General features: G+C 39.6%; 1 protein-coding gene across 8 annotated transcripts in view; it reads left to right on the top strand.

Moving 5' to 3' along the window:
- Positions 1–20,758, top strand: part of Abcg2 (ATP binding cassette subfamily G member 2 (JR blood group)) — a 119,983-nt gene extending 99,225 nt beyond the window's left edge. For all 8 annotated transcript variants that reach the window (XM_029478606.2, XM_085840573.1, XM_029478607.2 and 5 more), the window contains 8 exons: positions 1,902–2,152; positions 6,310–6,392; positions 11,223–11,312; positions 12,300–12,424; positions 13,654–13,808; positions 17,506–17,595; positions 18,478–18,566; positions 20,154–20,758. In XM_029478606.2, the coding sequence (XP_029334466.1) occupies positions 1,902–2,152; positions 6,310–6,392; positions 11,223–11,312; positions 12,300–12,424; positions 13,654–13,808; positions 17,506–17,595; positions 18,478–18,566; positions 20,154–20,301 (1,031 nt within the window). In that variant the 3' untranslated portion in view covers positions 20,302–20,758. The remainder of the gene's footprint in view (positions 1–1,901; positions 2,153–6,309; positions 6,393–11,222; positions 11,313–12,299; positions 12,425–13,653; positions 13,809–17,505; positions 17,596–18,477; positions 18,567–20,153) is intronic.
- The last annotated feature ends 406 nt before the right edge of the window (positions 20,759–21,164 follow it).

Below are 21,164 nucleotides of genomic sequence, written 5' to 3'. Positions count from 1 at the left end.
AGTGAGGGCAAGCAGGCAAGAAGCAAACGCTTCCATCTTCCATGCCCTTTATATAGGCTATCACCAAAAAGTATGGCCCATATTTAAGGTAAATCTTCCTACCCTAAAAAAGGATCCAGATTTGGTGTTGGTCTTCCACCTGAAATGAATCAATCAAGAAAAATGCCTCAAAGGTGTACCCAGCCACTTTGATTTTCGTTAATCCCAGATGTAGTCAAGTTGACAACCAAGATTAGCCGTCACAAGTATTTTATAAACAACCCTATAATAATGGCTCATGCCTTTAATCCCAGCACTGAGAGGCAGAAGCTGGCAGATATCAGTGAGTTTGAAGCCAGTCTGGTCTATAAAGCAGTTTCAGGCCAACTGGGGCTACAGAGTGAGATAGTATCTTAAAACAAATGAAAACCAGGAAACAGCACATTATGCATTGTCCATAGAAGGGAAAGGCCAGAATTTTTTTAAAAAATAAATTCTAACTGTGCAATATAATATCTATTTAAATAATGAAGGTCTAAATTCCTGTGTGTGTGTGTACATTTATTATCACGGAGTTTTCTGTATCCATAAGATGTGACTATGCACCAGTTAGCTGGGTTTTTAATATGTAAACTAATTATAGTAAGTAATTTTACTCTTTTGAAAGAGTTCGACAGTGTAGCCCTAGCTAGCCTGGACTCATTATGTAGATCAGACTGGCCTCAGATTCAGAGATTCATTTGCTTCTGCCTGTTGAATACTGTGATTAAAGGCATGTTGCACAATGCTGCTCACCACTCCAGAGGCAGTGGAACCTGGGAAAATGGAGCCAATGAATATGGCAGACTAAAGTCTCACATAATAGCCAGCTTTATTCAAAGCCTTGGACAGTTCATACTTGGAGGACTAAGAAAGGTCACATTAGTAAAGTTCTCATGAGTTCAGGTTGTACACAATCACAAGGACAAGCTGCACGTGGCAAAAATATGGTTTTCCATAGAGGGCTATAAAGGATAGTTTGAACATTTCATCGAGTAACAGCCAGCAATAATGAGTAATCTGAAGTAAACTCCTATCCACTATACCTGTGAGAAGCTCAAAAATATACTCCAAGGACAATTCCATGTTTAAAAGGAACTAAAGTCACAAGATGTGGTACCTTAGTGGCCCAGGGTTATGGGGGAAGGGTCAAGAGACCATCAACCCCAGATACCTCAGTCATGAGGATGGCAGGAGTTGGCTATCCTCCCTCTCCCAGCCTGGTGCCATGAAGCTGGCTCTCCCCCATCAACCCTAGTAAGAATTTATTACCCTGACAGGTATCAGGCTTCCCTCTTTGTTTTATCTTATAAGGTGCCCCACAATGGCCAACCCTACAGCCCCTGAGTATGCAGATGAAGAGTCTCCCAACACCCCTGCCCTGGTCAGAGGTATATGGCCACACAAACCTTGCCCCAAAGACCCTGGCTACCTCCCCAGGGGCATAAATACTCTGTTTTGCCCCAATAAATGAACCAGTTCTCCAAAGCTTCTGCCAGGTGTGTTCTTTGTCCACATCCTCCTCAGTCCTGCATAGCACTCCCCCATGCCCAGCTAAGCTTCTCTCCCTCCAGTCCAGCCTGGTATGCAACAGAACTAGCTAGCCCAAGGGAGAAGCAGACATGGAGCACTGAGTAGCAACACGACTCTTGTCTTGTTTTCTTGGAATGTTCTCACAAGCACTCAGAATTCTCCTTATATGACTGTTCCTTGAACACGTTCCAACACATGCCCAGCTGGTATTTTACACACACACACACACACACACACACACACACACACACGTAGAATTAAGAGATTATATAATTATAGAACCATAGAAAATGAGTTACATCTTTTGTTAATTGTTAATATTTCACTTCTTTATCTACATTTATCCAAAGCAAACAAGACTGAAGAGCCTTCCAAGGGAGAGAAGCCAGTAATAGAAAATTTATCTGAGTTTTATATCAACTCTGCCATCTATGGAGAAACAAAAGCTGAATTAGATCAACTTTCAGGAGCTCAGAAAAAGAAAGGAACATCAGCCGTCAAAGAGCCAGTCTATGTTACCTCTTTCTGCCACCAGCTCCGATGGATTGCCAGGCGCTCATTTAAAAACTTGCTGGGGAACCCTCAAGCTTCTGTTGCTCAGGTAATCTAACAAGTGCCAGCTGTGCCTGGAACTACTCACCAGGAGGAGCTGGGCTCTTTGACTGGTCTTTTCCTACGAGTCTATTTATTTCAGGATTTTATTTACTTTCTACTTAATCCTTCTGTAACTTTCTGTCATCTCCATTGTATCTCTGTTAACAGAAACTGAAGTTTCAATTTCAATTCTCTTTTGAACAATTCTCTCTCCCTCTTTTTTTTTGTTTTTTTTGTTTGTTTGTTTGTTTGTTTGGTTTTTTGAGACAGGGTTTCTCTATATAGCCCTGGCTGTCCTGGAACTCACTTTGTAGACCAGGCTGGCCTCAAACTCAGAAATCCGTCTGCCTCTGTCTCCCAAATGCTGGGATTAAAGGCATGCGCCACCACACTCGGCAAATCTTCTCTTTTGTTTGAAATAGTTGAAGTTGGTTTGAACCAGTTAGTTATTTACACAATTTAGACTTGGCATATAACCAGACATGGTTATATTTGCAAGATCTTAGAATGAATGTGTTATCTTTATAAAAAAAAATTAGTCTAAGCCGGGTGTGGTGGCGCGTGCCTTTAATCCCAGCACTCAGGAGGCAGAGGCAGGCGGATTTCTGAGTTCGAGGCCAGCCTGGTCTACAGAGTGAGTTCCCGGACAGCCAGGACTACACAGAGAAACCCTGTCTCGAAAAACCAAAAAAAAAAAAAGTCTAATATTAATATCCATTTGTAAGCTATGTTTGTTGTCTCTTGTAGAGTCATTAGGAGCTGACTCTGAACTCTTTTTGATTTTTGATTTTTGGTTTGGTTTGGTTTGAATTTTGGTTTTTCAAGACAGGATTTCTCTGTGTAGCTCTGGCTGTCCTGGAACTCTTTGTAGACCAGGCTGGCCCCAAACTCACAGAGATTCAGCTGTCTCTGACTCCCAAATGCTGAGATTAAAGACATGCACCACCATGCCTAGCTCAAACTCATAATTTTTAACTTCAGCGCAATTTTAATTGTAGTCACTCAGAACATAATTTGAAAAAAAAATGAATCAGTACATTTGACTGAAGAGACAATAACATTTTGGAAGAATTTATTGTTTTCCCTTTTGTTCATAAATACAAAAGTCAGAAATACCAAAAGCTCATAGAAAGGCTCCTTTGTGGTACAAGACTTAGCATAGCTGTTTCAAGTTTGCTTTTCTATTTGCTGTGATAAATCCCTGGTGAGAAAAGAGTACAGGTTATAGTCAGTTATGGAGGGACTGAAGCAGAGACCGTGGAGGAAGGACCACTGCTTATGACTTGTCTGGCCTGGCTTCCGTATGTAGCTCAGGTTTACCTGCCCAGGATTGGCATTGTCTGCAGTGGGATGATTCCCTGCCACGTAACTTAGCAATGAAGAAAATGTCCCTCACACATGTCCATAAGCCACTCTGATGGAGGTGGTTTCTCAGTGGAGGTTCAGTTTTCCCAGCTATGTTAAGTTGATGACCTAGACTAGCCACCCTAACAGTTACACATAGTAAGAAACTGGTGGGATCATAGGAGCTAATTTGGACAGTAAGTTTCAAAGATGACTAGAGTTGGTTTTAGAACCTGAAAGCTTTTAGGAAACATTCAAAGGGTGATACTTGCAGTGTGAGCATAGGGAGTTTGAATGCCAAAAAAACAAAAGCAAACAAACAAAAAAGACAAAGTAGTTTGTGTAGTTTGGAATAGTGAGTACTCCTAAAATTATAATTTGGAAGATTGCACTTACTTATATATGTGCAAACTATGTATGATGGGACTTTTAGAACTTGTTTTATAAGCTTGGCCTGCTTAGGGTTACGTAGGAGAGTTATAAAAATATACCAAGAGAACGGGTTTCCCCATCCTGAATTTATACCTTAATATCAAAGAGATTTGTCATTCTCCCCTGAATATGTTATTTCCAAACCAGTCTTCACAGTTAATGATTCTCTTTTTCTAATTTACCTTGCTTCTTGCCAGATATGGCCTTCACAAATTACTTTATGTCATGCAGGAGAGATACCTTCGGGGTTAAAGACCATATACTTCTCTTGCAGAGTACTAAAGTTTATTATATCACTCTCATTAGAGAAATCACAGTCATGTCTAACTCAAGCTGACACTTCAGGCCTCCTTGGGTGTCTGCTCTCATATACGCTTGTGTGTATGTGCACATGCACACACACACATGTTCACACACACACATACACTTCATTTTTTGAACCAGAAGACTCAGCTTTTTTCATACATACAAATGTCTTTGCTACATAGAACATTAAATGTATGCCCATAACTAGTTTTAGTTCTGTTCAAGCTGTACTTTATATTTTGATACTGTTAAAGCACTAAGATTTTTTTTGAGCTTTGAAAATCCAAGATATATAAATGAATATTTCATTTTCTTTAGATGAATATTATATTTTAAAATTACCTGAGAATAATATATTAATAAATAGAATCTTTTAGATAAATAATATTATGCACCACTTTCTTTTTTTTAATATTTTTTATTACATATTTTCCTCAATTACATTTCCAATGCTATCCCAAAAGTCCCCCTCCCCCCCACTTCCCTACCCACCTATTCCCATTTTTTTGGCCCTGGCATTCCCCTGTACTGGGACATATAAAGTTTGCGTGTCCAATGGGCCTCTCTTTCCAGTGATGGCCGACTAGGCCGTCTTTTGATACATATGCAGCTAGAGTCAAGAGCTCCGGGGTACTGGTTAGTTCATAATGTTGTTGCACCTACAGGGTTGCAGATCTCTTTAGCTCCTTGGATACTTTCTCTAGCTCCTCCATTGGGGGCCCTGTGATCCATCCAATAGCTGACTGTGAGCATCCACTTATGTGTTTGCTAGGCCCCGGCATAGTCTCACAAGAGACAGTTATATCAGGGTCCTTTCAGCAAACGCTTGCTAGTGTATGCAATGGTGTCGTCGTTTGGAGGCTAATTATGGGATGGATCCCTGGATATGGCAGTCTCTAGATGGTCCATCCTTTTGTCTCAGCTCCAAGCTTTGTCTCTGTAACTCCTTCCATGGGTGTTTTGTTTCCAATTCTAGGAAGGGGCAAAGTGTCCACACTTTGGTCTTCGTTCTTCTTCAGTTTCATGTGTTTTGCAAATTGTATCTTATATCTCGGGTATACTAAGTTTCTGGGCTAATATCCACTTATCAGTGAGTACATATCTATGCACCACTTTCACAAGCCAACCAAGCTTATAAAATAAACTCTGAAAGCTCTATCAATACATAGTTTGCACATATATAAGTAAGTGTAGTCTTCCAAAGTATAATTTTAGTACTCACTATTCCAAACTACACCCCTTGCTGTTTGGATCATCTTTAAAAGAGTTTTTCTCCAAAGTGATCCTGATGCAGTCTCCTTGATGCACAGATAGAATAGGTGCACAGATGGATATGTATGTGAGGATGTAGAAAATTAGCAACTCAGGTATGTTGTGGTGACCATAGGCGCATAGCTTGCTGATGTGTATGGAGAGGCAATGAGAGAGGACACAGGTAATAGAAGCTTGGATACGCCCAGAAATAGCAAGGTGGATGGATGAATTTGTTTGTGTTCGTTGTGACAGTGACACGTCACATTCCCATACAGGCATGGACTCTCTAAAACTCGCATAGGTGGGGCCCAGTTCACTCGAACTTCCTTAGCATCCAAAATTCCATTGTCAGAATTTATTCCTGTGTGTTTTAATTTTTTTATCTTTAACATTAACAGAAAAAGCATCATGTTTTCATTCTTGTGTGAAACTTTTTGTTTATTAGCAGGAAAGCTTAGTTCATTACAGATCAAAGCTTTTAGACTCTGAGACTTTGGTTTGGTCTCAAAACAACCTCTTGAGGTTGCCCTATGTACTGTACATGGACCCAGTGTGTCACCTGGGACTTCTCTGGCCATGACTGGTAGATCTAGGGCCTACCCACCCTGCTGACTTGTCAGTTCCCTGGCAGCAAATGCTTTCATTTTCAACTTAATCTGAAAAGTAGTCTAGTAACATACACTGTTCCATATTTTATCAGGAACCAATTGTAACCTACTGTCTAAAGTACTTATGAGATTGGATTTTGTAAATGTATCTTAAAATAATAAGATGCAAGCATTTTAACCTCTAATGGACATTCTTTCTTTCATTTTTCTTTTTGAAAAGTTAATTGTTACAGTCATACTGGGGCTGATTATTGGTGCCATTTACTTTGATCTGAAAAATGATCCCGCTGGAATGCAAAATAGGTAAGTAAATTTGGATATTTTTTCCCCATTCTGTAGGATAAAAATTACCATGGCTTTCCAAATCTGAAGTCCCAAAAATCGACATTCTTCCAAACAAAAGCATGGTCAGGCCTATCACAGCAATACCCCATTCCCTGGTACCAACTTCTTAGTTAGGGTTTTACTGCTGTGAACAGACACCATGACCAAGGCAAGTCTTTTAAAGGACAACTTTTAATTGGGACTGGCATGTAGGTTCAGAGGTTCAGGCCATTATCATCAAGGCAGGAGCTTTGCAGTGTCCAGGCAGGCATGTTGCAGGAGGAGCTGAGGTTCTACATCTTATTCGGAAGGCAAATAGGAGAAGACTGGCTTCCAGGGAGCCAGGAGGAAGGTTTAAAAGCCCATGCCCACAGTAACACACCTATTCCAACAAAGCTACCCACACCTCCTAATAGTGCCACTCCCTGGGCCAAGTAGATACAAACCATCACAGTTGGAACTTGAAAACTGGCAGAGCTGGCGTTTCGTACACACAAATCTCATAAATATGTATGTATTGATGTAACCATATAAAAATAAATTTATCTTTTTAACCAGTTTTAAGTATGTACTTCAGTGGCATTAATAACATTCACACTACTGTATTGACAACATCCAACTGCAGATGAGCATTTTCCTCAATGCATCCGCCATATCCATTAAGTAATTACTCAGTGCCCACCTCATCTCTCCCTCTGGGAAGCACCATCCTACTCTGTGTCCTTAAATTTGACTACTGTAGAGACTTACTATATGTGGAGTCGTAGATATTTGTCCTTTGATGACTGATTTATCCCTTAGTGTAATGTCTTAATCCATTTTACAGCTTAGTTAGTAAGACTTGCCTTCATAAGACTGATTTAGTTCACAGTGTGTGTTTGTGCATCATCTACCTGTCTAGCTATCTGTTTATCTATCTATCCATCTAGTTTGTCTAATTACCTGTTCCTGAAATTTTGTGTTGCTCCCACTCTGTGAATAATACGATTCTACAAGTAGATTTTGCATCCCTGTTTTCAATTCTCACATGAACCTTACCAGGAAATTGCTAAATTGTGATAATTTTCTGAGGAAATGTAATTTTATCTTCCAGAACAGCTGTACCATTTTACATTCTTGGCTGTTACACACAGGTGTTTCAATTATTCTGTATCATGACTATTTGTTATTTATTCTTAGTAATAAAGATCAATTTAATCTTTGAGAAATACATATTTTAGTCCTTTGTCTATTTTTTAAAAATTTGTTGTTGGGTTTTAAGAATCCTTCATTTTTCTGGGCTATTTGTCTTTATCAGATAAGAGTTTTATAAGTATTTTTTTCTAATTCTGTAGGAATTCTCCCTTTTGGTAGAATCTGTTGATGCATGCATGGTTTTGGTTTTTTTTTTTCAATTCTTTTTTTAAAAATTTTTTTATTAGATATTTTCTGTATTTACATTTCAAGTGCTTTCCCGAAAGTTCCCTATACCCTCCTCCTGCCCTGCTCCCCTACCCATCCACTCCCACTTCTTGGTCCTGGCGTACCCCTGTACTGGGGCATATAAAGTTTGCAAGACCAAGGGGCCTCTTCCCAATGATGGCCGACTAGGTCATCTTCTACATTTGCAACTAGAGACAAGAGCTCTGGGGTTGCTGGTTAGTTCATATTGTTGTTCCACCTATAGGGTTGCAGACTCCTTCAGCTCCTTGGGTACTTTCTCTAGCTCCTCCATTGGGGGCCCTGTGTTCCATCCTATAGATGACTGTGAGCATACACTTCTGTATTTGCCAGGCACTGGCATGACCTCACTCGAGACAGCTATATCAGGGTCCTTTCAGCAAAATCTTGCTGGCATATGAAATAGTGTCTGGGTTTGGTGGCTGATTATGGGATAGATACTCAGGTGAGGTAGTCTCTGGATGGTCCATCCTTTCGTCTCAGCTCCAAACTTTGTCTCTGTACTCCTTCCATGGGTTTTATGTTCCCTATTCTAAGGAGGAATGAAGTATTTACACTTTGGTCTTTGTTCTTGTTGATTTTCTTAAGTTTCTAGGCTAATATCCACTTATCAGTGAGTGCATATCAAGTGACTTCTTTTGTGATTGAGTTACCTCTCTAAGGATGATATCCTCCAGATAAATCCATTTGCCCAAGAATTTCATAAATACATTGGTTTTTTTTTTTATTTTTTTAATTAGGTATTTTCTTCATTTACATTTCAAATGCTATCCCGAAAGTCCCCCAGACTCCCCGCCATACTCTCCTATCCACCTACTCCCACTTCTTGGCCCTGGCATTCCCCTGTACTGAGGCATATAAAGTTTGCAATACCAAGGGGCCTCTCTTCCCAATCATGGCCGACTAAGCCATCATTGATATTGTTTGTTTGTTTGTTTGTTTGTTTGTTGTTGCTTGTGAGACAAGGTATGTGTATATTTTGATTTATTTGACGTGTGTCTTAGTCACAACATCACGACCAAGAAGCAAGTTGGGGAGGAAAGGGATAATTTAGTTTATACTTCCGTATTGCTTATCATCACCAAAGAAAGTCAGGACTGGAACTCAAGCAGGTCAGGAAGTAGGAGCTGATGCAGAGGCCATGGAGGGATATTATTTACTGGCTTGCTTCCCCTGGCTTGCTCAGCTTGCTTTCTTATAGAAGTCAAGACTACCAGCCCAAGGATGGCACCACCCACAGTGGGCCCACCCCTATTGATCAATAATTGAGAAAATGTCTTACAGTAGCTGGATCTCATGGAGGCGTTTCCTCACCTGAAGCTCCTTTCTCTGTGATAACTCCAGCTTGTGTCAAGTTAATACAAAACCAGCCAGTATAACTTGGAAGTTGAGTGCATGTGTGGGACTCATTTATATTAACTCCTTAATATGATAATTTGTAGATTCAGTCATAATTATATTCTTGAATTTTTTTTTAAGATTTGGCTGTGTTTGAGTGTTTTGACTGTATATACATCTATGCACATGATGTGTGTACCTGTTGCCAAAGATGCCAGAAGAGAGTGTCAGATTGTTCAAGTCAGGCATTACAGATGTTGTGAGCTGCCATGTGGGTGCTGGGAATTGAATTCAGGTCCTCTGGAAGAGCGTCGAGTGCTCTTAACTACAGAGACGTCTCTCCAGCACATCCTTGAAAATTTTCTTTTCATAATAACTTATTTTTTTTCTTTTTTTTGAAATGGGGGTCTTACCATGATTCCCAGGATGACATGAACTCCTCATCTGAAGTTAATTGATTTTCTTGCCTTAGCCTCTCAAGTAGCTGAACCTAAAAAGTACATGCTACTGAAGCCAGCTTTACAATGAGATAATTTTGTTGTGTCATGCTGTGAGTATATGTGCTTAGTACAAGGACTGACCTCGGGGTCATAATCCATGTCATGATTGATACATTGCAAATAACAGGTTTCTATTGAGATTTAACTCAGCGTAAGGCATCTGGAGGCTAGAGTGGGTAGATAGTATTATTCCCATTTTACTATCAAGGACAGTTGAATTTATTTCACATCTGGAAAAGGCTGATTGCTTTCAAAAGAGTCAACATGAAAGTCTATCATTCAGGTCAAATAAGTTTTCTTTCTGTATAGAGTCAGTTAATATTATTCTAGAGAGCTATTCTTAGAGATATATATCATTATATTTTTACTTTCCTTGAAGGTTGAGATAGCAGTACTGCTTCCCAAGTTGCTAGCAATTGATGGTTATTGTTGGTGCCATTTCTTAAGCCAACATAGCATATACAGAGGAACTAGGGCTGAGGACCTTGTTGAAGGCTTAGAGATTAAGGGCACTTATTGCTCTTTTAGGGCCCTGAGTTCAGTTCCCAGTTTTTAAGTAATTTCACAATTTTATGTTGGGCTACCTCCTAGTCTTACTTTTTATTGCTGTTATAAAATACCCTAACTAAAAAGCAACTTTGAGAAGAAAGATTATTTGGATTCTGGGTTAACGTCCACATTATTTTGGGAAGGTCAATGCCTGAACTTAAAACATCACATCTGCTGTCAAAAGCAGAGAAGGTAAGCACAGGGATCTCTGTCTGCTGGAGTCAGCTGGCAGAGCGAGAATTAGCCCAGGGGTCCATGTGGGCTAGGCTCAGCAGGCGTTCTCTGTGCCTACACAAGCCAGGGCCTGCCTGGCCCATGATATGGTGCTGCCCGCAATCAGAGTGAGTTTTCCATTTCAGTCAATAGTCAAGATAGTCCCCCAGCAAACATGCCCAGCTGGTCTGGATGACTCCTCATTGAGACTCTTCCCAGGTATATCAACTTGAGAGTTAAAACTGCTGCACTGATAGCTGTCTTCCGCTGCATGCCAGGGCACAGTTGGACATGCCCTAAAATATGTTTCCATACCATCATATTAGGAGATCATTGCCTCAACAGGAATTTTACGGGAACACCGTTCAGTTCACAACAACCTAAGGCCAAGAACTTTAGTGTGTGCTATAACATGCAGTCAGTAGAGTCATAGTCACCACCACAGGGCTACAGACACAGGGGAGGGGCCTGGTGCCTGGGTAGGGGGGAGCATTCATTCTGCATTCTCTGTGCATATGTACATATGTGCATGTATGTGTATGTGCTATGGTTACTTGTAGGGTCAGCACTCTCATGGTGGTACTAAGGATTGATCTTACGTTGCTACCTATACCTGCTAAGCCCCTAGGCCCCCTCTCTGTGTTAACCAGAACAGTTTTATTAAAAAAAAATAAAAAATGAAAGATGTGTTAGTGGTATATCATTTGAAGACTACTGGCCTAAGTACCCAGAGTTGACTGGTACTTCTGTTCCCATTCTGTCCTGGCAGAGCTGGAGTTTTGTTTTTCCTGACTACCAACCAGTGTTTTAGCAGTGTGTCAGCTGTGGAGCTGTTCGTAGTGGAGAAGAAACTCTTCATGTGAGTATCTCAAATTGGTCACATTCACAATTGGGTCAAAATGCCATCCTGGTGTTTTCAGTGTCTCTTATTAGTCTGTTTAATTGCATGTGTATATATTTGTGTTATACAATGTGGATTTTTGAAAATGCATAGGATTACAGTATTGAGAAATGGCAGTCCCAGGGAAGATGGAAAAATAAGAAAGTATGGTGCCTGTTAACCAGAGAGAGGAATTTCAAGGTTGGGTTGTGGTATGGAAACCTCAGTGCTGTGAGAGAAAGCACAACAGCAGAGCTCAAAGTATCTTCTTCTGGCTAGTCACACATTGATACGGGGCTTCAGAAGAGTTAGGTAAGTCAGCAGCTAGAAGTGGGTCAGTAGGGCAGAGAGCAACTACACGGTTGGAGAGACTTTTTTTTTTTTTACTTTTATATTTGCCAAAAAAAATGGTGAAAGTTTAGAATAACTTGAGAAAGAGGTTAGATTTGGTATCTAGCAATGCTATAAGGTTGTACGGTATGACTTTGGAAGGAAGAAGTTTTGCTTTAAAAAAAAAATGTGAGTAGCAGAAGCTAAAGGAGTCATGAGCTGAAGCTGCACTGAGGACCTTGGAGAGTAACAGCTTCATCTTCTTTGTCCTGAGTAGCAGAAAAGCCTCTGTAACTGGAGATGAACTTCTGAGGTACAGCTCTCCAGAAGAACCCAGCATTAGAGAAGCAGTCTCTAAACAGAACAAGTGTGCATAGACACGGATTCCCCAGAGGGAGGTCTTCAGGTGCTGGATTGCATAACAGCCTGAGGAAGTATTGTAAAGAGAGTGGGCTACAGTCTGAGAGCCTCCTGAAGCTGAGAGCGTAGAAGTTGGCCCCTAAGATGGCAGAAGACATGGGAGTCAGCCTGGAGCATGTGGGCTGCTACCTTACTAGAAATCTAGTGGTGCAGCAAGAAACCAATCTTCTGTGCCTTTGTAGACTAATGTGGGATCTATGTTCTGTGTTTTTATAGACATGAGTACATCAGTGGATATTACAGAGTGTCTTCTTACTTCTTTGGAAAGGTTATGTCTGATTTACTCCCCATGAGGTTCTTGCCAAGTGTTATATACACTTGTATATTATACTTCATGTTAGGTAAGTAACAGACCAAGTGAAAGTGCCTGTAGTCACAGATGTAAAGTGAAGCTAATTTCTCTGTATATTTTTATTTCTTTGTGTCTATACAAAGAGATCTAAGAATTTTAATAATTACTCATATTCTAATGTATATTCTTTAGTAAAAATATGTTGAGGTTGGAGGTTTATTTATTTACTAAAAAAAAAAATCACAGATTTACTTTTGCATTATCCCCAGGCTTCAACCTTAGGATCGTGACATCAAAAATTCCAAGTTTTTCACTGATATATGTGCACATGCTTATATACTGTTCTGTTTTTACAGAGCACTGATAGAGCTTTAAAAACTTCCATTTTATATATGTGGTTTTTCATAAATAATATGAGAATGGGATCTAGACCCTTAGATTCCTGATCTATCTTTCTGCCACTGTTCTAAAACCATCAGATTGTATCACACACACACACATACAAGATATATAAGACTACTATTTCACATATTCTGTGGACTTTCTTACATGTAACAAAGAATAATTTTGAGTCCATAGATGGACAGCCACAGGAAACACGGCTGGTCCCACGATTACTGCCTTCTTCCACTGCAGGTAACTCAACCAACAGAAAACATTCAATTAGCTATACATCTCCATATCTCTCAGTGTTTGCTCAGAATATATTCATCTCTTACAGTTTGTATGACACACACACACATATAATCATTTGTGTGTGTGTGTGTGTGTGTGTGTGTGTGTGTGTAATGTTGCTAAAGTTTATAAAGTAGTTTGAGAACTTAGCTCCATTGTTTATGTCTTGGGAGATATAGATGTAGGTGACAGAAGAACCCTCCCCTCTACATATTAAGCCACTCTGAGATCATGTAATTATGATTCAAGTTTCTTCACTAATGTAGTTACAGCAAGCACTGAGAGATGAGTGCGAGAAGGCAGTTGTCGTGGAGCCTGCTGTGTTTCCTGTGGCTGTTCATCTATGGATTCAGAATTAATCTTAGTTACATGTAAAGGAATCCACATACTATCTGAAATAGTGCTCTTAAAATAAGCACAGAAAGGAAAACTCTGGTAGCTGATACAGTTACACAGAATAGAACAATGAATTGGTGACCCAGAGGAGTTGGACGATGAGTGACCCTTTCTCATTATTTCTGATGATAAGGTCTACAGTGTTATTTGCTCAACAAACCAACCAAATACACGGCAGTGGCACTGACAACCCCTTTTCTTTCCAAGGACTGAAGAAGACGGTGGATGCTTTTTTCATCATGATGTTTACCCTTATAATGGTGGCTTATACGGCCAGTTCCATGGCACTGGCCATAGCCACAGGCCAAAGTGTGGTGTCTGTAGCAACACTTCTCATGACAATCTCTTTTGTATTTATGATGGTGAGTACAGACAGTGCTCCTCGGAGAAGCTTATATTCCATCTGTTGCAAACAGCTGCTTTGACGACCCTTTATGCTAGGACTCTGAAACTTTCAGAAAGCCAGATGCTGAAATAAAGTGAATATCAGGAAGGCAGTGGCTTTCCTTGTCAGCCCCATCAAGTCCCTGTATTACTACCTAAGTTGTTGCTATGACTTTGCTGACATGTCCTTACTAATACATTTTTTAAGATGATGGTTTTTATCCTGGTATGTGGTGTGTGTCTCTGATCTTGGCATTCAGGAGTGTGGCTGTGCATTCAGTCCAGGCCTGAGCTACACACTGAGACCCTGTCTCAAGATGGCTGCCATTGAAACCACTGTACCTAGTGTATTTCTTGTTATTCAGGAAACTCTGATATCCTAGAAAGAAAAGTCACAGAAATGGGAAATAGACTTCTTGTTGATGTTAGACAACCTTGATAAGTGGAAGTTTGAAAACAAGACTCATTGTTGACTTCTTCATAAAAATGGCAGCATATCTTTCATGCTGTCTCTTGTTTAATAACCAGAAATGGTTTGAATTCCCACAGAGGAGAAAGTAAAGCTTATGCAAAGTGTAACAGTGTATGCCAAGGAGTCTGTCTTAGGTCCTCCCTATATTTTGAAAAGTGTTTTAAAAATAGTAAATAAATAAATAAATACAAATTTTAAAAAAGCCAGGTAGTGTGTGTTCATAATCTCAGCCCAAGGGAGATCTTGAAGGCAGAGGGATCAGTAGTGTAAGGTCATCTTTAGCTTCATAATAAGTTTGAGGGCAGCCTGGGCTACCTGAGACCATGTCTTTAAAAAGAAAAAGGTAGAAACTTTCAAAAGTCCCCCTAGCTTCTTTCTAGGTTTCTGACTGGTAGTGTTTTCCATCAGTACATATTTACTTACTTCACATTGTATAATGTTTCCTTATTCCTGATCTTGTTCAGTATTGCACTGAAGAGATAAATTGAAAGGGCCAGTTCTCACTTCTTTCCCTCCTACATCATTAAACAGGAATAGCTAGCACATCAACACACTTGTCCTCTTTACTAGAGTTCTTTCATTTTTGAATTTTAGAACTATCTGTGTATATACTATGTAGAAAATAACAATATGTTTACATTCTCATCCAATAAATAAAATACCTTCAAGCAAAAAATGAATGCTTTCATTTTTTTTTTTAGTTTTTTTTTTTAAATCTTGGGTTTTTTTTTTGTTGATTGGAGGTTTTATTTTTTTATTTATTTATTTTTTATTCTTTAACCGTTTTTAAAGTCCAGCCTATATCCTATACCCAGTCCTCCCTTTAACTGTTCCTCATGCCATACCTCCCCCATCCCGTCTCCAAGAGGGAGATACCCCTACCCCACCCCCACTCCACCAGACCTCCCTACTCCCTGGGGCCTCAAGTCTCTGGAGAGTTAGATGCATCTTCTCGTACTGAGTCCAGACTAGGCATGTATATGAGTACACTCTTGCTATCTTCAGACACACCAAGAGGATATCAGATTCTATTACAGATGGTTGTGAGCTACCATGTGGTTGCTGGAAATTGAACTCAGGACCTCTGGAAGAACAGTCAGTGCTCTTAACCTCTGAGCCATCTCTCCAGTCACTGTTCACTGTTTTCATTCTTGTTTGGACTGATTACTATGTAATCTTTATAAATAGGACTTTAAAGCCAGTCATCAAACCGCATACAGTCAGTACTTGGTTAACACAGTTCTAAACATGCACAGGCAGGCCAACAACATTGCCATTGTCATGCATATCCCAGCTCTCTTAGTATGTTAGAACATATTCCATGAGAACTTCAGTCTGCCTATTTTCCTCTTGAGCAGTCCATTCCTGGTATCTCCACTGTGATTCTGCTTTGAGGGCAGTCATGTTTTTCTTAAGATTTATTTTGATTTTTAAGTTATGTGTATGTATGTGCTTCTGTGTGGAGTCTACGAAGAGTGCAGTGCTCTCAAAGACCAGAGATGGTGCCAAATACTCTGAAACTAAACATATAGGTGGTCTAGATCCATCTAATATAGGTGCTGAGAACCCAATTGATGAGGTCCTCTGCTAGAGTAGTAAGTCCTCTTGACCACCGAGCCATCTGTAGCTTACATGAAGGTATTAGCTATGCTTTCTGCTGTATATCTCCAGATGCTCTTAATAGTTCTAATTTGAAGATTACTTTATTTATTTTGAAGATTTATTTTACCTACATTCTAAACCTAAAATTATTCCTAGAGCTATGACTATCAAATGTAAATTGTGGAAGTAACAAATCTTTTGGGGGATGTACTGCAACATGCCTGCTCTGAATTGTTCTAGTGTGTTCTGTATTTCCAGGATTATTAAAAGGAACATTAGTGCATTCTGCCTCCCATGTCCATATCAAAAGATTCAACTGAGAAAAAAATGTACATTTTTTCTCATGTGTATACGTCATTTTCTCCTGGGTCGCTACTCCTTAGAGAGCAGTGTATTCCAATAATGGCAGCACATAACCTGTAATCCTAACATTTAGGAAGAAGTGTCCAGAGGGTTAACTGCAAGTTTGAGGCGAACCTGGTTTACATAGGAAATTCTAGACCAGCCAGGACTACATAGGGATTCCCTGTCTCATCCATTCACTCCTTGACTCATAAATAATAGAGTCTACCAACTGTTTATTTAGAATTTTTGTTCTGTTAGGTATTTGAATCGCTGGGTGGGTAATCTTTGAACATTTGTAATGTGTCTATTTAAAGTGTAAAGGCTGGGCTGGAGAGATGGCTTAGCAGTCAAAAGCAGTGGCTGCTCTTTCTGAGGATCTAGGTATGATCTATAGCAACCACATGGAGGCTTATAGTTGTTGGTAATTCCAGGGGGTCTAATGTCCTCTCTGTTCTCCCTCAGTATCAGGCATGCACACTGTGCGCTTACATACATGCAGACAAAACATTCATATGCACAAAATAAAAATGAATAAAGTGTACAGGTTCTGTGAAGGTTATGTTACGGTATTGTACCATCTTAAAAGTAAGAGGATTGCACATCTGCATAATGTAGTTTGTGTTATAGGCCTGGACCTAACCTACACCCTTGGGAGACCAAGGCATGACTCTATTTCTTGATCATCCATTGCAGTTCAACAAAAAGTTGAAGATATATTCTAAACCATTAAGGATCTTCAAATAACTTGACTCTATAATATTAATGATAGGTGTATTATCCTTTCTTTAATGCCATAAATACTACTGCAGAAGTACTCAACATGCCAAACAAGACTGTTAGTACGCACAATACCTGGGAAGTTTTCATACTGCCTTGGTCTTTACAGAGATATTTACCAGGTGCAGGTTATTTGAGGGGAGTTTATTTGTTCTTTCTTTCTTTCTTTCTTTCTTTCTTTCTTTCTTTCTTTCTTTCTTTCTTTCTTTCTTCCTTCCTTCCTTCCTTCCTTCCTTCCTTCCTTCCTTCCTTCCTTCCTTCCTTCCTTCCTTCCTTTCTTTCTTTCTTTCTTTCTTTCTTTCGAGGTAGTCATGCCGGGTAGTCTAGGCTCGCTTTGAACTCATGATCCCTCTGTCTTAACCTCTCTGGTTTCGATTACAGACTTATACTGTTACATTTGTAGGGGCCTCAAAAAAGGTCTTGTTTATAGTTAGGAAGTTACTGGACTGGTTCTGACTTGCAGGTTTTGCATCTTTCAGCTCTTTTCTGGCCTCTTGGTGAATCTCAGAACCATTGGGCCTTGGCTGTCCTGGCTTCAGTACTTTAGCATTCCTCGATATGGCTTCACAGTAAGTTATACTTGTTTGTCATTGTGACTGTGTTCCCGAGCTAGGAACAATACAATAAAGTCTAACCATGTCATTTCCTTAACCAGAAGTATGAGCCTATCCAATCCGAGGTTTCCTTCCAGGAACAGTGGATGATAATTTCCTACCAGTCTTTGTTATTGGAGGGTAAAAGAGTCACCTGGGATTTTTCAGAGTCACCCCATTATTGGAGGGACACAAAGTGGGGGGAAAATCACATAAAGGAGAAAGGTTGACTAATTGATGAAAATATTTTGTTTCTGTTCAGTATGAAAGTAAATGAGAGAATAGGGGACTATTATACATAGCTTACATTGAAACAAATCTGAAGAGCAATAGACTGTAGTACTCAGCAACTGTATTGGCTTAGCAATTAGCCGGATACAAAGAAAACAGCTACATCTTAATTCTCTGTAATGAGGGTTCTGATTTTCATAATTACAATTTTATGAAAACAAGGAAAGGTTGTTACTATAAATGAACAGCATTCACTGAGTATCATTTTATTATTTTAGTTATAGACTTTGTGGGTTATAAAATCAGGATGAGGGTGCTCTGACATAGTCACTAGTCTTTCCTCTTGGCCAGTTGGAAGCAACATCCCAACCCCAAGTTTCTTGATTTCCAGGGAGAATAACTTAAGCTATTTTAGTGCTGGGGTTGGGGGGAGAGGTAGAAAGAGGGGGAAAGGGAGGGAGAGGGCAGGCTAGTGGGTAAGCACAGGTGCACACCCACATATGCAGCTTGGCATACTCTTAGAAATAACAATAAAGATGAAATTTGTGCATATAGTTGTGGTAATTCTTTGGGAACATTTTGGAATTTAAAACTATTAACAGTGCTCTGATCTTGTGTGTATTCTAGGCTTTGCAGCATAATGAATTCTTGGGACAAGAGTTTTGTCCAGGATTCAATGTAACGGACAACAGCACTTGTGTTAACAGCTATACAATGTAAGTTTGTGTTCAGTGTCACAGTATGTTTGAGTCTTACTTTGGTGTGCTGTAAATAGTTGCTGCACTTAGAGGTGGGATGAGTCAAACTTTTGAGTCTTAGTTTTCTAGTCTGTAAAGGGACTCTCTGTACTGTAATTCATGTGAGCATGTTGAACAGCTTGTATAACTTATCACAGTTAGATCCATATTTAGTGTAAAAAATGTTTCCTGTATATTGATGCAGACATTTTATAAGTCCCTTAGTTATTTTATTGAGCGTCAATTTGAATTCTTACTCTTCAGAACTTGTGGGTTATAAATGGACTGCTTTGATAGTTTGGAAGGGACTTGTGGTCTCTGAACTAGAATGGGTTCTAACCCAGAGCCCAGCATAGAAGATGGTCATAAACACTAGGACAATGAATGCAAAAATGGAGTCCCAGATCACTGTCACCTCATGCTTCCCCAATGGCTTTAGGAACATCATGGAAGACGGGCCTCTGTGTGTGTGTGTGTGTGTGTGTGTGTGTGTGTGTGTGTGTGTGTGTAAACAGAATAGAAAATCTCCCTATAAGAAGATGCATTCTTTCAAAATTTAAAATAGAATTCAGGTCCTAATAAACTAGATGACCTTATTTTAAAATGTTAATCCTTTTTTATGATAATTGCCAATAGTTTGATTTTTAATACAGAAATTAATCAACAAAAAGAATGCTGGTCTCCTGAATCTTCAGTTGTAGAAATAATTGCTGATAATAGGATGACTTTTCTATTTTTGGTTGTGAAGAGAGAAACTTCTGAAGAGAGGTTTTTTCTTGAGCTTCTCTTTGCATGCCCACTTCACTTGGATTTGCTCTGGGTGTGGCATCTTTCCCTTCCTGCTGGTCAGGAGGGAGTGGATAGGAGAAGTGGTACAGAAAATACAGAGAAGGAGGAGCCTTGGCAGGCTTCATGCTCACATAAGGTTCATACTGACAAGAAGGAGAAACCTGATCTTAAAGCAGAGAGGGATGGCTGTTTAGGGAGCTGCTGAATCCCACCATGCACTGGAAGAGCAGCCACATAGGGTAAATTCGCTAAGGCCACTCCATCCTGCTCTGATCTACTTACTGTCTGTGGCTGTCAGCAGTGTCCTCCGGCTATGAGTGTCTGAAGTGCAAGAGCTAACAGATGTGACTGACTGGAAGCCCTTGCTCCCTTCTGACCTCTTCCCTTTGCTCTGTGCCTGAGCAAACTCTGAGGACTGAGCCTGGTGTGGCTACAGCTGAGCTGCTCTAAAGGCAGCTGGTGAAATGTTTCTGCCCTTTGTAGACAGAAGCGTTATAGGTTTAAAATTAGTGAATCTGAGGAGGCAAGAAACTCAGTTCACAGTGAAGACTGTTATCATGGCCAAATTTGTTAAACTACTTAACAGTTATACTCTTTTAGATTGTTTAAGGATTAACTAAACTTAATTAGGTACAAGTTGCTTAGCATATTATCTTGTAGGGAAAGTATTTATTTGGCTAATCAATAGGTTTATATAACAAAAGAAATGCTGAGTATACTGATTAATATTTGACAAATGCTAGAAATGAAGTTAATTTTGTGTATTTTCAATTTCAGATGTACTGGTAACGAGTACTTGATAAATCAGGGCATCGAATTGTCACCTTGGGGACTGTGGAAGAATCATGTGGCCCTGGCTTGTATGATTATTATCTTCCTCACAATTGCCTACCTGAAATTGTTGTTTCTTAAAAAGTATTCTTAATTTCCCCTTTAACGGACTATTAATTGTACTCCTATTAAATATGGGCACTTTGATTACCATATCCAGTGTTCTTTTCTTCACTGTTATTCTGATGTACAAAAATAACACTGAAAACTAAGGACATTATGTGTCTCATACTGAACTCATCAGTTAGTACTCATGGGCAGACTTCCTAGTTTGAAAAAGGGAGAGAGACTTGAATTCTAGATACTGCTGGCATGTCACTAATACATATTTCATCATCTTTTATACTGATACACAGAAGCTGTCATGATGGCATCCCTAGTAGTCACTTAGGAGGCAGAGAAGCAGATTGTAGGTCGAGGCTTGTTTGGACCCTGTATTAAAATATCAGTAATCAAGGTAATCAAGTAGGGGAGTGGAGAGTGGTACCTGAATAGTCTGTGAATTTATAGTCTGCTATTATTTGATATCTAATATATATACTAAACCTGTATTAGAAGTCTGGAATCTATTGTAAAATGTATTATCTTTCTGGTTGGGGACTTTGGGCTGTTGGTATAATAGAAGGCTAGGGGTCTTATGATACGGTTCTTACACCATTTCTAGGGCATTTTAGTCCTGAACGGTCCCTTACCATCTTTGGCATAGCTCAGGGATATAAAATCTGAGTATCAGAGTCTTTTGAGAAATATTACCTAGACACAGTTGTCTAGGTCCTGCATCTACACTGCAAAGAAATCTACCGTTTAGGGATTTGCAAATTCTCAGTCGTTTCTAGCCAGTGAAATTATAGACTACAGTTCAGTAAGTGTTTTGATGTATGGACATGTTTGTCCCCCTTACTCATAAGCTCTCTTCACTCTAACATTTAGAGCAACAGATAAGCATCTACCAGTTAA

The sequence above is a fragment of the Mus caroli genome, unplaced genomic scaffold (genome assembly GCF_978045245.1).
Source record: "Mus caroli unplaced genomic scaffold, Mus_caroli_1 scaffold_7, whole genome shotgun sequence".
In the NCBI taxonomy this organism is placed as follows: Eukaryota; Metazoa; Chordata; class Mammalia; order Rodentia; family Muridae; genus Mus; species Mus caroli.
This window is presented reverse-complemented; position numbering and strand designations above follow the sequence as displayed.